General features: G+C 44.4%; 6 protein-coding genes across 8 annotated transcripts, besides 2 other annotated features; 3 read left to right on the forward strand and 3 right to left on the reverse strand.

The window, feature by feature from the left end:
* Positions 1-739: part of a mobile genetic element that runs on past the window's edge.
* Positions 113-766, forward strand: TSTA_075090 (uncharacterized protein; the record flags this gene model as incomplete). Its single annotated transcript, XM_002341479.1, has 2 exons — positions 113-374; positions 426-766. The coding sequence occupies 2 exons, from the start codon at positions 113-115 to the stop codon at positions 764-766; spliced, it is 603 nt and encodes a 200-aa protein (XP_002341520.1).
* Positions 767-1,692: 926 nt separating this feature from the next.
* On the forward strand, positions 1,693-2,313 carry TSTA_075100 (uncharacterized protein; the record flags this gene model as incomplete). The annotated part of the gene is made up of 3 exons (XM_002341480.1): positions 1,693-1,900; positions 1,949-2,058; positions 2,138-2,313. The coding sequence occupies 3 exons, from the start codon at positions 1,693-1,695 to the stop codon at positions 2,168-2,170; spliced, it is 351 nt and encodes a 116-aa protein (XP_002341521.1). The 3' UTR covers positions 2,171-2,313.
* A 1,661-nt stretch (positions 2,314-3,974) lies between these two features.
* Positions 3,975-4,024: a microsatellite.
* Positions 4,025-6,262: 2,238 nt separating this feature from the next.
* Positions 6,263-7,141, forward strand: TSTA_075110 (adenylylsulfate kinase; the record flags this gene model as incomplete). Its single annotated transcript, XM_002341481.1, has 2 exons — positions 6,263-6,270; positions 6,317-7,141. The coding sequence occupies 2 exons, from the start codon at positions 6,263-6,265 to the stop codon at positions 7,035-7,037; spliced, it is 729 nt and encodes a 242-aa protein (XP_002341522.1). The 3' UTR covers positions 7,038-7,141.
* A 4-nt stretch (positions 7,142-7,145) lies between these two features.
* Positions 7,146-8,835, reverse strand: TSTA_075120 (vacuolar ATP synthase subunit c). 2 transcript variants are annotated; one of them, XM_002341482.1, is made up of 5 exons: positions 8,391-8,835; positions 8,238-8,332; positions 8,083-8,174; positions 7,519-8,011; positions 7,146-7,459 (listed from the first exon to the last, which is right to left on the reverse strand). In XM_002341482.1, the coding sequence occupies exons 1-5, from the start codon at positions 8,686-8,688 to the stop codon at positions 7,268-7,270; spliced, it is 1,170 nt and encodes a 389-aa protein (XP_002341523.1). In that variant the 5' UTR covers positions 8,689-8,835; the 3' UTR covers positions 7,146-7,267. The 2 variants fall into 2 exon arrangements, with proteins under 2 accessions (XP_002341523.1, XP_002341524.1); XM_002341483.1 differs by having other exon boundaries at positions 7,146-8,011.
* A 173-nt stretch (positions 8,836-9,008) lies between these two features.
* Positions 9,009-10,201, reverse strand: TSTA_075130 (thioesterase family protein). Of its 2 annotated transcripts, none has more exons than XM_002341484.1 (3): positions 9,971-10,201; positions 9,203-9,912; positions 9,009-9,140 (listed from the first exon to the last, which is right to left on the reverse strand). In XM_002341484.1, exons 1-3 carry the CDS (start codon positions 10,101-10,103, stop codon positions 9,108-9,110), a joined length of 876 nt encoding a protein of 291 aa, XP_002341525.1. In that variant the 5' UTR covers positions 10,104-10,201; the 3' UTR covers positions 9,009-9,107. The 2 variants fall into 2 exon arrangements, with proteins under 2 accessions (XP_002341525.1, XP_002341526.1); XM_002341485.1 differs by having other exon boundaries at positions 9,203-9,915.
* A 211-nt stretch (positions 10,202-10,412) lies between these two features.
* TSTA_075140 (succinyl-CoA synthetase subunit alpha, putative) lies at positions 10,413-13,241 on the reverse strand. Its single transcript, XM_002341486.1, has 10 exons — positions 13,085-13,241; positions 13,020-13,027; positions 12,848-12,961; positions 12,649-12,792; positions 12,213-12,595; positions 11,948-12,158; positions 11,287-11,891; positions 11,191-11,222; positions 10,849-11,141; positions 10,413-10,776 (listed from the first exon to the last, which is right to left on the reverse strand). The coding sequence occupies exons 1-10, from the start codon at positions 13,236-13,238 to the stop codon at positions 10,684-10,686; spliced, it is 2,037 nt and encodes a 678-aa protein (XP_002341527.1). The 5' UTR covers positions 13,239-13,241; the 3' UTR covers positions 10,413-10,683.
* Between the last annotated feature and the right edge of the window lie 1,159 nt (positions 13,242-14,400).

Genomic DNA, 14,400 nt, shown 5'->3' on the forward strand with positions numbered 1-14,400 from the left:
TGGGAAAGTCGGGGCATCAGCTGTCCAATATGACCTCTCAATTATAAGACAAACATTCGTAGGAAGAACACCAGAGGCAAATATATTCCTGGCGGAACTGGTAGGAATACATATGGCCCTGGAGATGGCGCAGCAAAGGATAGTAAGAGAGGCGATAATCTTCTGCGACAGCCAGGCTGCGATTCAGGCGATCGATGGTACTCAAAAGACAGGTCAACAGATCCTAGGAAGCATTGCGGAAAAATGGGATGAGCTTCGGAACCAGGGTGTCCAGGTGTCTATCCACTGGATCCCGACCCACCAGGGAATTGAGGGCAATGAGCGAGCGGACAGAGCAGCAAAAGAGGCCACTGGATGGAGATTAATCCGGAATAGTAGGGGAAGACAGATTCCAGTGAACATGGACAGTACTACCCCAAGACTAGTTGGACTCCAGCAACCTTTGTCAGCTCTCAAGAGAGACTTAAAGACTCTAGCTTATAAACAGTGGGAACAGGAGTGGCAACGGAATCAGCAAGGCCGTACACTCTTCCGGATCGTTGATAAACCATCGAAGAAGAATATAGAGCTTCACGCTAGACTCAGCAGGCCTCTCTCATCTATCTTAACACAGATGTGGACAGGAAATATCGGCCTGCGCCATTTCCTATACCAAAGAAAGATTCCGGGAATCGACGATGGAGAATGTCAGTGCCGACGTGGAGCACAAACAGTCACACATATCTTACTAAGCTGTCCCAAGGTTCAAGGAGGCGTGGAAGAATGAAGGAAAATGGTTGTCTGACGCAAGGAAGATTCTCTCTGATGGAAAATACGCCGCTAGAGCAGCAAAATTCATGCTGGAAACCAAGCTCCTTGAGCAATTTTGGAGCATAGATTTAGACTTCTAGCGGAGCGGTGAGTCCTCAAGGGTATAATAGCCACTACACCAGCTGGAGCAGCAGCAATGCGCTCTAGCAAGCATACACGTTGCAGCCACCGGGATATTCAACACCTTCTAAGAAACTAATATTTCTGAATATGCGATTCATATATCTGTTGGGGGCGAAAAGGATGAGAATCAAGTCTTATTGAGGCCTAGAACACGGTGTGGTCATCTGTCAAAGCTAGTTAATGACTACTCCAGAGTAAATGGATGTTTGAAGATAATTTAAACGAGAAGCACAGGGATCAAAGCTAAGCTTAAGCCTTTTGGTTTTTATGGTTGACATGATTAATTTTTAAGCCTTTTTAGGCCCCTCTTTTCGGCCCCTTTAACTAAATATTAGGAGCCTCTAATAGGTTTTAGTATTCGAGTATTATCAGAGTAAGTCTAGTTACAGCTACTAAGTTAGCGCTTGGTACTTAAAAGCCTCAGTCATGAAAACTAGTCCCATCAGTAAAACACCTCAATGTTGGTTTAATTAAAATAGTTATGCCTGGTGCTCATCAGGATAGCGTGGAGTTTCTCTCTATTCCTTACGGTGTAACTTCAGCCAGGTTGTGAGAATGGAGACAAGCCCAAGACACTCCAGGTAGCTCTATAAAGAGCTGATTCTTCCACTTCGGTTTATCACATGTACACACCATCACATACTCTTCGGCTATTCTAACGCATCTGTTCGGCCATCTAAATCATGCATCTCACCAATTCCATTCTTCTCGGCTTTAGCTTCGGCAGCAGTGTTTTAGCTGGCTACCTTGAATCCTGTAATGGCCGTTACGGTTACCCAAACGTCGAAGGCTCAAGCTTGGGTGGATGGTGCTACAATGATGCAGGGGACTATGTTTTTACCAGTCTTAATCTCGATGTCTGCATTGCCAATTCGAATGGTAACCTTGTGGTATAGTGAACTCACATCCTCACAGATTGTTAAGCAGCTTATGGCTAATCTTATGCGCTTTTTTAGTGGAGATCAAAGTAAGAATGATCTCTTCTACTTCCATAATTCAAACTGACCATTATTAGTGGCGGATTTGGAGGCTCTTGCAAAGACTGTTCTATCGAGGAAGCAGATATGTACTGCTATTGCACTAATGATTCTGGATACAGTAGCAACTCTAACGACATTAATCTTGGTTAGTTTAATTTTGTGATACTTATTACCTTGCATACTCTTTATTTTCATCTGTGGAACTTGCTGACTATGATATATAGATACCTATGTGCAAAACTACAATGGCGTTTTAGCATGTAATCTTGGTTGAATTTGAGCAAGTATTACAAATGAGGCGAGGATTGGACAAGGAAACATCACACATCAGATGATTCACGAGTCGAGCGTTGGCTAGACTTGTTGTTGGCAACTAAAATTCTATCCCTTTATTAGTACGCTAGACTTGCAGAAAGGAATTATCTTAAAGAGAGAAGAAAGATAGCTTACTAGTTAATATTTTAATTATACGATAAGACGGTTAGCGAGATGCCGAAAAGAGCGTCGTTCGACGCCGTTTTAAGCATCTCGCTAAGCTCCGCCAAGCTCCGCCAAGCTCCGCCAAGCCCGCAATCACGTGTAGATCCCTCTCTGTTGGATATTTGATACGCTAATCCCAATCCGGATGTACTTACTAATCTTTGAATCCTCGGAAAAGCAACATATCCGCGAGAACAAGAGCGCCAAAAAGCAGACTACATTTTGTACATAAAGAGGATCAGGGATGTGTATCTAGAGGGGATTTGAGAGGACGTGCAAATCAGAGTCAATTATTCCTTACCCAAATTGTACGCTCCTATCAGAGCCTAACCCCTTTCGGACTAGTACCAAAAGATTCCAATACTCTCCTGCCACGACATTTCTCCACACCGTTTTACAGTCATGTGATCTAAACTGGACCCACCGTCTGCCGTGCGCCGTGTCACCCATACTTCCATTCCTGTCGTTCCTGTCTGTTTCAGTGTCGCTCTGCTGAACGTCGAAAATTGCGGCGCTTAGGAGCCATTTCTGGCTCCTTTCAGTGACAGTCCCTCACGCCCTTCGATGGGTTTCTGGGTGTCTGATTCATTTCGACCACCCTATATATGGCCTCTTCCCTTGCCCTCTTTTTCCTCTCCTATCGAACTTTGGTTTACATTCTCCAGCCGCTTCTTTCTTTTTCCTTCTTATCTCTTCCAGCACCACTGGGTTCCTACCTAGGATGGCAGCAAGCGAGTGTCGAACGTACGGGAGACTAAAATCTAGGGGGACGGGCAAGCCAATGAGAAGGAAGGAAATTTGTGGGAATGAATGTTATCATAGCCTGCTAACTGTGCCAGCGCGCCCACCCACCCTGTGAAGAGATCATGTACCTAGTTCATTCTCGAAATCGGGTTGACTCACAAACATCTGACATCAATTAATTTACCTCATTTAAAAGATCCCTGAACATTGATTCTTGTATGAACCGGCCAAGATGATTTGTATGATGGCTCATTAGTGAGTCTATCAGGTGAACGTTCTAGAAGACAAACGGCACTGATTGTAATGATCAATACGAAAAACGACCTTGATATTTTGCACGTAATTTTAAGTTATAGCCATCGAATGTGTAAAGTTACCGTTAAAACAATGTTTATGAGGGTGGGGACTCCGGTTAAGAATGATTGTCACTGAAAATCCCCATGTTATCTGGTGGGCATGTGGTTCTGATGATCCTCAACGGTTATGCTGTCACGTACTGTACATCTTAACCGTATCATTTCTCACAAATGTAATTGCATGGTCTTGAAAAATACAAGTTGCGATATTGGCGTAAACGTATTTAGATTATGGTAAACAGGGTTACCCTCTTACGGCATTAGACGTTGATCATCCACTGAACAGAGAACGAACCCCGATGAATGTGAGTGCAACCACTAATTATACTATGGTTGACAGAACCGTGGCCCAAATACTTCTTTGCCCATGAATTGTTCGTTGAAATTTGATCTGATCACATTAGATTTAGTTATATTTAAAGGCTACACATGCTTGACACAATTCCAATATTTGCACACTATCAATAGCAAGCCGACTTGCTATTATTATTATTATTATTATTATTATTATTATTATTATTATTATTATTAGATAAAAAAGTGCAGTGAACAAATCAGTATAATTATATAATTCCTAATTTGTATAGGTAGGTTGATCTCTCGCCCAGAACGAGATATGCCTATTTTTGGCCTCTTTGAAGAAACCTCCTCATTACTCTCAATAACCTTATTGTATCGCCTCTTTTTAGTGTTTACCTGCTTCGCTGGCTTTTCTTTACCTCGCTTTGCCTGCTTTTTGGCTTCCCGGGCTATACGGAAGCTGCTCCTTTTCAAGTTCTCTTTGACGCCTTTTCTCCTCTCGCTCACGGGTTCGAGTCTCCCGCCATTCCTGGATCTCTTGGGCCCTCTGTTAGCGCGTAAATGCCTCCTATGTACAATAGTTTGCTGCCTCAATCTTTCCCTGTTCCTTTTGTGACTCAATACCCTGTATTCGCTGTCGTGCAGCTTCAATTCTACCTGGTAAGAATTGTGCCTACCAGAATTATCCCTATCAATTAAACCTAGTGGCCGGCCTCGCTTCTGGCTTTTTTTTCTCTCCAATTAATGCGTCAACTAAGTCTCGCTACTAATGTTCAAGTATTTCGTTCTGTACAGCATATTTTTGAAGTACTTTTATAACAAGTTATATAGCTTCTGATAGATCGCTCTTTTCCCTATTGAAAGGCTTTGATCGTACAATGAATTGCTCGAACAGATCCTGGAGTCTTTCGTTTATTCTCATTATCGCTTGAGATTGGCGAGGGCGTCTTTTTCTTTTTTCTTTTTTTTGAGAATATTAAGAACCTTTGGTGGGTTGAAAGGGTGAATGCCTAGGTCTCCGTCGTCGTATTGAAAAGCCGAAAGTGTAAACCGAGCGTAGAATTAATCTGGTACGAATAGATCGATTGGAAGTCTCGTTTCTTTTGCTCTTTGCCTACCGAATCATTAGACCATTTTTTTATTAGCTGGTAATAGTCGACCACTTACCAATCGAAAGAAACTTCCTGCAGATGTCCAGAAGAGAACCCATGTTGAGCATCTGATACGGTTTTGTCCACACCGATAAGAGCATCATATGGATTCTGGGACTTGCTTTCCAGTATAATGCCAAAGAGCAAAATGTAGCTCCTGTAGCTTAAGATTGAAGAATGAAGTGCTTGATCGAGTTTGTGCGTCTGTCGGTATCAAGATGCGGATGTCAAACTCAAAGACTGCTAGATTTGATACACAAGAGCCAAAGTCGAGTATGTTCAAGATAATGGAAGGCTTGTAGGATGATAGAGTATGGGAAGGTATTGAGCTGGGGTGGAAGCCCCATCGGTAAGAGGCAGCAGCAGCACCTTGCTCTGGACGCATCACTGGATAGGAGGGTCCAACAATGTCTCTTTTTTTTTGTTATTGACTAACTGGCCATAGCCACCAAGTTTCTAAGAAAATAACAATAATACAATCCATTGTCTGTGTGATGTTGTGAGGAATTAGCTTATAGTACACATTGTGGATTTGTCGGGCCAGTTAGTCAGGGCAATGGATTGTTCTTGTACCTGGCAATGGCAAGGCTTTTCCCAACAAGAAATACTATAACAAGTGCTATACTTATTATTTGAAGGATACCATTATTCCAATTTTCTAAGTAGCTAAAATTACTGCATTACAGGTGTGAATAAAGAGTATAACAACCTAAATGCAATAGAAGGAACATCCCATTGTTGCTGTATTTTGATAACAATAAGTACCAGCACTAACAAATTCCAAGAACTGTACCTGTGTAAATATAGAGAAGCCTTTTGTCAACTTCTGGTTTTGAAAGAGTAGACAATGCATTATATGATTTTGTTTCTTTTGATCTCTGAACAGAGCAAAGCTGAACCCTCTTCATTAAGATTGTCAAAGCAGACATTTCCAATAGGGTACAAACGAATAAGACGATAAGTCTCTAATTGTTGTATACTATAACAACATTGATCTCGTGAAATTTCCCGAAGATAGAAGGACAACTTGTACAGACAAGAGATGTTCCCAAAAAGGAAAATTAGGGCTAACTCCCCAACTTGGAGCTCCGCAATCACGCCATCGCTGTTCCTGTGCCTTACCTTTTCAGGATTAGTGTAGATCTCCTCTGATGCGGCGTCTTTTTTCTTGATTGATGGAAGATATCTACAACTTTTTTCTTCTTAACGATACCCTTTTTCATTATTTAATTTGCGTCGGGATAATTCAGATTACTACCTGATATATATCCGCATTCCATCTAGCAGAGAGACGTCAATTGCATCAACAGACCCAAAAATGGCTACGTATGTTTCTGCCCCTCGTATACTTCCCCGCATCAATCTAATACAGCTCTATATGTGCTACTTGCATTGCTCAAGCAGCGACATTAGCTTTTCCGCCGCAGACATTGGTTGATGCGACCATAACTAACCTCAACAGCAACATCACATACCACGCCGCAGCCCTCACCCGCTCCGAGCGGTCCTCTCTCCGCAACCAACAAGGCCTCACAATCTGGCTCACCGGCCTCTCAGCATCCGGCAAATCCACCATCGCCGTCGAACTCGAGCACCAACTCCTCAGCACCCGCGGCGTGCACGCCTACCGCCTCGATGGCGACAACATCCGATTCGGCCTCAACAAGGACCTAGGATTCAGCGAAAAGGATCGCAACGAGAACATTCGCCGAATCGCTGAAGTCGCAAAGCTGTTTGCTGATAGTTCCTCTATCGCAATTACCTCGTTTATTTCCCCGTATCGTGCTGATAGAGATACTGCGCGGAAATTGCATGAGGTACCTACTCCTGGTGAGAAAACCGGGTTGCCCTTCGTTGAGGTCTATGTGGATGTCCCCGTTGAAGTCGCCGAGCAGAGAGACCCCAAGGGTCTATATAAAAAGGCTAGAGAGGGTGTCATCAAGGAGTTTACTGGTATCAGTGCTCCTTATGAGGCTCCGCTCAAGCCTGAGGTGCACATCAAGAATAATGAAGTTACGGTTCAGGAGGCCGTGGCTCAGATTATTACTTATCTTGACTCGAAGGGATATTTACCAGCAAAGCCTGCTAACTAGATGATAACCTTTACATGATTCTGCTCGCTTCTGTCTACATACAAAAATGTTGTCCATTGTAATTACCATTCATGTCCATATTTACCTAGAATGATAAAGATTTGATTAGATCTCAAACTGTTCTGTACAGTAATAGCTACCAAAGTAGATATATACGCTACTAAATCTCTATCAAAATGCATTGCTCAATTCCCAAAAAAAAGACATATACAGACTGTGATATGTAGCAATTATTCAAATTTAAACTCATAATACACATACGCCGTATAATCAGCTCCGCCACCTTCACCAGCGACCTGCATTTCATTCGGGTCGTCCTTCTTGACTCGGCCTTTTTTGTCACGGCCAAAGGCGTTTCCAGCGAGATAATTGTATTTGTTATCCAGGTTCTTCTTTGCCCTTTCAGCACCTTTCGGTGTTGTCTGTATGTCGTCAGAAATGCGCCTTTTATACGAAGTAAATAGCTAATGAAAAAACTTACCCGAACAATAGAAGAAACAAAATCCAGAGGCAATCCATATCGAAGCACAGTCTCAACAAAGACTCGCAAGACCAGCACGTGAACCCAAACCATGACTGCCTCGCTCCAGCTAGTCCGACCAAGTCGAATCGTCTCACCCCATAGCTTGCGCTCGTCACCGCCCACTCGCTCAACCTCCTTTGCTTCTTCCTCCCTACCACCTTCTGTGTATTTAAAGTCGCGAGGTATCCACTTGTTCTCCCTAGCCTTATGAGTGAATTCTAGGCTGTGTTTCTTGAACGTCGTAACCGCATACAAGCTGAATTCGTCGTCTTCGGCAACTAGATTTGCGGACCGTGGCACCACCATTGGAGCTATTGTCTCATATGACTTCAAGAAATCCTTGATTTGTGCGTTTGGAACTGCAATCAGATGTGTTTCCAAGTACTCCGAGTCTCGAACTAGTTTTTGAGGATCGACAATTGAGGCTAGAGATCTCGTTGCCAAATTTCCGCTGCACCAAAACAGTACGTCAGCGAGAGGACGAAACCCGTGGAAGTTAACTACTAGCCCAGGAATACGTACGTTTGTTTTCGCTGTAATGTTGCCAGAGTATTTTTGACTTGGTTATACTGAGAATATTTGCTTCGAATATCGTTATCAATGCTAGCAGCTTCCTACTCATTGTCAGCTGTATTCTCCGAATCGCGTAGCATTCTACCAAGGCAATCATTGCCTACCTTTTTCAAAAGGTCGATTAATTCACCGATCGATTTGTCCGCTCGATACTTGACTTTGTTCCACTGAAATGTACGTAGGTACTGATCAACGGGTTCTGCCATAACGATGATCAACAACACATATCCGTAATCTCGACGAAAGAAATAACATACTATCATTGACAGTTTTCATCCTCTGAATCTGCTCCTCATCATCTCCGAGAACGCCCTTGAGCGCTTCTCCGACTTTCCCCACGACAGCTTGGCAGATACCTTCCAACTTGGCCAGCTCCTCCGCTTGCTGTACCAAGGCATCTAATGTACCGATCTTGAATTCGGGAATCGGAAACGAGGAGACTGAGCCATCGACACCGATTGTGGAGGAGATAGCTTCGAGGGCGTCGTCGTGGTGGTGCGAGGGAACGATCGAGGTGGGGAGGGAAAGTAACTGGTACATGGTGTGCTTCGACATGTTGGCAGTTGCCTATGAGTGTCGCTAGACCGATCGTATAGAATGAATATAACCTGTTACCGCGCTCGTTTAGAAGCGGGCACGAGGTGTGAAGACGTCGAGGGTGATAGCTGCTAGGGTTGATGTTGTCGAGAGCTTGGGAAGCTCAATATGAGGAGTCGGGATCAGTTAGTTCTAAGACTGTCATTGGACATTGGCAACTCCGTCATCACGCCGGCTCCACTCTATATCTTACATCTTACATCTTACGCCTGGGCATATACAATTATCGATATCTCACATTTACGTTTAATAAATATGTATAAAAGCAGGTTAAAGCTCTATCCCAAAAAAAAAGAGAGAGAGAGAGGTAATATGCATATCCCAAGAACCATAACTTATCTATAATATCCTCAACGCCACGCTGAATCTACCTCATTTCATGACGCTGCTCTGTAGAGACTAGGCAGCCTCTAAATAATGTCAGCGCAAGAGATCTCTAATAAGACCTGAGCGTCAAGGACAGATGACTTACAGCTGCGTATTTAGGTTCAATGAATAACCCCTTCGCCTCCACAAGAACAACCGGCTCCTCATCGCCATCCGGCAAAGTCTCTAGCCGTCCCTCAACCCATGCCTTGCGACCTTCATGTTTTACCGTCGCAGCCCTCAACACAACATAAGTATCGGCAGTCACGGGTTTCTTGTAGTCAATGCTGAGATTCGCAGTGACTCCAATATGATTTGGCAGGACAGGGAAGCAGCACCGCGCTAATCCCTCATCCAACATGGTCGCTAACAAGCCACCGTGTACAATGCCCGGGTGTCCGCATACTTCTTGTCCCAAGTAAGTGATGGCAATCAATTCCTTCCCAGATTCCTGCTGGAAAACCAGCGGAGGGACGACTATTCGGTTCGGCCCAAGTAGAGCGCCTGTAATAAGATGACGTCCGCGAACCTCTGTCGGGAATTTCATATGCGGTCGTGATTCAGTATAGCCCTCTGCATTGCGGTATTTCAGAGCTAGTGGGTGTGTCTGAATATGTGTCTCGATCTGTTGGGATAACTCGTCCGAGGGTTGGAAAAGTGTGAGAGTCTCTTCATCTGAAGGTATACCGACAGTCGCCATTTTTAATAATGTGCGGGCAGGCTCAATAAGAGCTCCTGTGGTAAACGCGAATATTACGAGTGTGGTGAATCCGACGAAACGGCGCAATCTCGACCGGGGTTTGGGGAATTGGGTGCCTGCTCGTCGGAATTGTTAGATTCGCTTAATGTAATCAATGTCATTATTTGAACCTACCTGTAGAATAATTTGCAAGCGATAGGCGTTTATGGCTGTATCGCACAAGATTATTCCATCTGAACGAGGGAATCGGTGCTTTTGTAAACACGGCGCCAGATGCGACCCGCCCAGCAGATCCGGCGGCCAGCATTGTGGAAGAATACCGCAGTGGAGCCTTCAGTAAATAATTGCGATCCTCAGTAACGGCCGTAGGAATTGTGCAGGCAGATATTTACTGCGTATTGTCGTGGTTTGGGTGGGTTGAATGCCATCAAAAACAGAGAAAGAAAGCGGACCAGCGGAAGTCCGAGCCATTCGGGGCTAGGCTGGAATCTTTTTCCTTACACTATAACTACATATTCACCGAGCCTAACCGTAGTTTACTATGCGCTTCAAGGCTTCAATTGCTTTGCTTTTTTAGCAATCAATATGACCGTCGGGCCGAGAATAATAAAAGCAATGGATTTAAGATCATAACTCCATAATGGTGGATTTTCTGCCTGGCCCATTCCGATTGACTATACCCTCTTCGGAAGATACCTCGGTAACTTTGGACACAGAATCCCAACAAGAATTCTTTGAATGACAGTTCACCAGTGTCTAGTCTGTACAGTCCAATAATGCATTATTGTGAATGCCGTTCTACTATAGTACGTTGAGCTGACGCCCGAATCCCGACCCATATCTCTGATCTCAAGTGTATCTGCATTGCTCTAAGCCTGCTGAGATCTTCATGAGGCTTCGGCTCTTGCGAATCTGATGGCCTTATCAGCCGCTTCATCGAAACTGTCAAAGGCATGCAATGGTAGACCACTTTCGGCAATCTACGAGTATGGTTCTGTCAGATACTTGTCGACCAAGGAGCGCACCATCATAGGGAGAAAGCAAATACTAACCAACTTCTGCCCCTTTTCTTCATTGGTACCCCTTAATCGTACAACGACGGGTACTTTCATGTCCAGTTCCCGGAAGGCATCCATGATACCCTCCGCTATCATATCACATCTAGTCAACCCACCGAAGATGTTGACAAATATAGTATTTACTCGGGCGTCCTCGCACAAAATACTAAAACATTCCTTCACGGTGGCCGCCGTCGCTTTGCCGCCGGTGTCTAGGAAGTTGGCCGGTTTGCCGCCCTTCAGGATAAGAACATCTACAGTATTCATGGCAAGGCCAGCTCCGTTGACTGAAGACAATTAGCTTTGTCAAAGACAATTTACCTATGAGGTACTTACCCAGTGTACCGATGCTTCCTTCGCCTTCGAGTCTAATCAGGCAAGTCAACGTATCAGTAACAGTCATTTAGCAGTCACATAGGGCGAAAAGCATACTTAATGTAGACTATACCACTGTTCTCTGCCCTAACTTCTTCAGGAACTTCAGCAGCAATATCTCGAAGCTGATGCAGTTTCTCATGCCGTCCAGAGCTCTTATGAGCAGCATCATCGAATCCAAATCTTGCATCATGCACGACTACTTCCTTATCCGGTGAAAATGAAGCTCTTGTCTCCAACACAAAGGCCTCGTTATCCCTGAATATTTTGTAGAGCTGTTGGAGATATTTTCCCACTGTCTCTTGGCACTCGTCGCTGTAACCAAGGAACGAGACGATTTCCGATTGAATCGTATTGTCTGCAGCTCTGGAGAATGCAGGGTTTGTGTAGTTGAACGGGATTCTTAAGGACGATTTTAGAGATTGATTACCAGACGAGACAGCCACACACGGCGAAAGGGAGGTTCGATCAACGGTAATTGATAGATGAAAATCATCTGGAGAAGCCTGTTTCGTTTGCGTCTGGACTTTTGCTTCTTCAAGCATATCAAAAGCCTCGTGTTGTTTGATGTAAAGGGAACGGCGTTGAGCAGGCCAGACAGTAACTCTGGCTCGTCTCACAGTGTGAAATCCTCTCCGTTGACCAGCTGACGCTGATGATAGCTATACTTCATATCAGTACTACAAGTAGAAAGAAAACTTTCCAGTCACCTACTCACGCTAGAATTTGAAAGCCGTCCAGTGTCCTTGAGGAGTTCCTTCATTCCAGGCCCGAATTTCTCTGGATGGCTCACAAGAGTTACTCCAGCCTTCTGAAGTGCCTCATACTTGGCCCTAGCATCAGGCTCGCCGGGTGCGACCCATGCTCCAGCATGTCCCATTACCCGGCCTTTAGGAGCTTCCAATCCTCCAACTAAGGCCATGATCGGCCTTTAATGGTTAGTGTGTATCAAGCTAATGAAGACGGTCGAGTATATGACTCACTTGGGTTTCGTCGTCCTCTTGTGGTAATCCTTTATCCACTCTGCCGCATCCATCTCAGCGGTACCCCCAATTTCTCCAATGAGAACGATGCCATCGGTGTCCGGATCATCCTCAAAAACTTTCAACGCGTCGACAAAATTTGTTCCCGCCAGCACATCACCTCCCATACTGATGCAAAGACTTTGTCCTAAGCCAGCTCTAGTCAATGATCCCACCGTTTCATAGCTCAATGTGCCAGATTTGGCAACGACCCCTATTCTACCGGGGGTGAAACATGGTAAAGGCTGAAACCCTATACGACATTTGCCGACTGCAGATATTATACCGGGGCAATTGGCTCCTACTAGTCTCGTCTTGGACTGTGTCTGGAGTATGGAATGAATCTAAACAAATCTTAGTACCAACAGTACAACGTCTGTATGCAATCACCACGTACTCGCAGCATATCATGTACTGGAACATGTTCTGCAACGGCAACGACTAGAGGAATCTCAGCTTCTATCGCCTCTTCAATTGCTTGCGCTGTCTGATTCCCTGGCACATAGATTGCAGATGCATCCGGATTTGATTTCTCTTTGGCCTTTCAGTTTTCTCAGTACCTATAATCACTCAGCTAAAATTATGACGGGACTTACTACTCTCACCGAGGGGAAAATGGGTAAGTCCAAATGTTCACCTTCCACCCCCGGTTTAACTCCGCCAACAATTTTTGTTCCCCATTTCAATGACTCCTTGGCATTTGCAGTTGCCTTGAAGAACACGATGTCAGCAGAAGAGAGGCGTAATGTTTCGCATTGATCTTCCTACCTGACGGCCTAGGAGAAAGGTTAATACAAGCTTGGCACACAGACAGTAAGTGCTTGATTACACACCAGTAAATCCTTGATATAATACCTTGGTGTGTGCACCAATCTTCAGGTTGGGTAGCGTATCGGCATATCCAAACGATCTTGATGATGTTGAAAATCTTGCTGTGCGAGCCCTTGAAAGCCGGGACGTAATATGCGGGACTGTCTTGGCCATCATCGCTATGCTAGTTTCCTCATTTATTTTTGGAAGAAAATTTGCTCAATAGACTCTAATTTTGCTGTTGATGGAATAGACTGAGTGCTCGAGTCATTTGGTGGACGCTATATCAAGGATTGTAATAACGGTCGGTCTCAAAATATATATGTATATATATGTACCTTTGTACCAGGCGCGAATTAAGTCTCAAATAGCTCCCTCCAGATCAGAGTAGGCTGTATAGTATAGCCCAGGATATACTGGTGGGCATAGAGTTTCAAGATGCGGAGAGAGAGAGAGAGAGTCTGGGGTAATTGTTCGGGAGTGAAGCCGATCAACCAACTCCGAAGTCGGCTACTTGGGCGGTGTTATATTAGCCTAGTATATCACGTTGCCTGAGACTACGACCGGCTTACTCTCCGATAATTGTCTTCACATGCGAACAAGTCAATCTATATACTCGATTTCTTAATTGAATTACTTGTCTGGTAAGAACAGTGCTGAGAAGATTGCAATTGCTAGCTCAATGTCTTCAATATCAGATTGGATTAGGGCTAATTGGTGTCGATCAGATTAGGGTTGGCTGCGGAAGAAAGTCAAGAAGAATCAAGCAACATGCAATCTCGTACATAGTCAATATCGACGATTGAATGACACAAGAAAGAGAATTTCTAGGAACCGGACAGAGTTCCGTCACCAGCACTCTCCATGAGCAGCTCCCACAGCACAGCAACGCACGATAGACGACGCAGGCAGCTCAATAGTAGCAATCCGAACTTCAAGTGATTGCATTGCGTGAACCATACCCCCGATTGTAAGACTGAAGAATCCGTACCCAGTATAGAGTAACAGAGTAATTAAGTTATCTTCAAGGCAGGGAGCTACGTACAGCGCTGAGGAGGAGACGACAAAGACATACGTCATTAGATCTCTAAGGGTGATCTTGCTCTACAAATACCAAGAATTGACAAGCAAATACAGCCAGAAATTGAAGATCGCCAGATCTATGGGATATGTTCATCTCCCCGGCTAATCAGATCAATGTATTACTGACCCCGGAAAAACGAGGGGTTAAATTACGGTAATAGCGTATGTATTTCAGGTGGGATGAAACTTACAGCGGCATTGTCGCATGTCTCGGTAATGACGCAGTTCATTCCCTTTCTGTTTTCCATCCCTATAC

The sequence above is a fragment of the Talaromyces stipitatus genome, genomic scaffold (genome assembly GCF_000003125.1).
Source record: "Talaromyces stipitatus ATCC 10500 scf_1105507295523 genomic scaffold, whole genome shotgun sequence".
In the NCBI taxonomy this organism is placed as follows: Eukaryota; Fungi; Ascomycota; class Eurotiomycetes; order Eurotiales; family Trichocomaceae; genus Talaromyces; species Talaromyces stipitatus.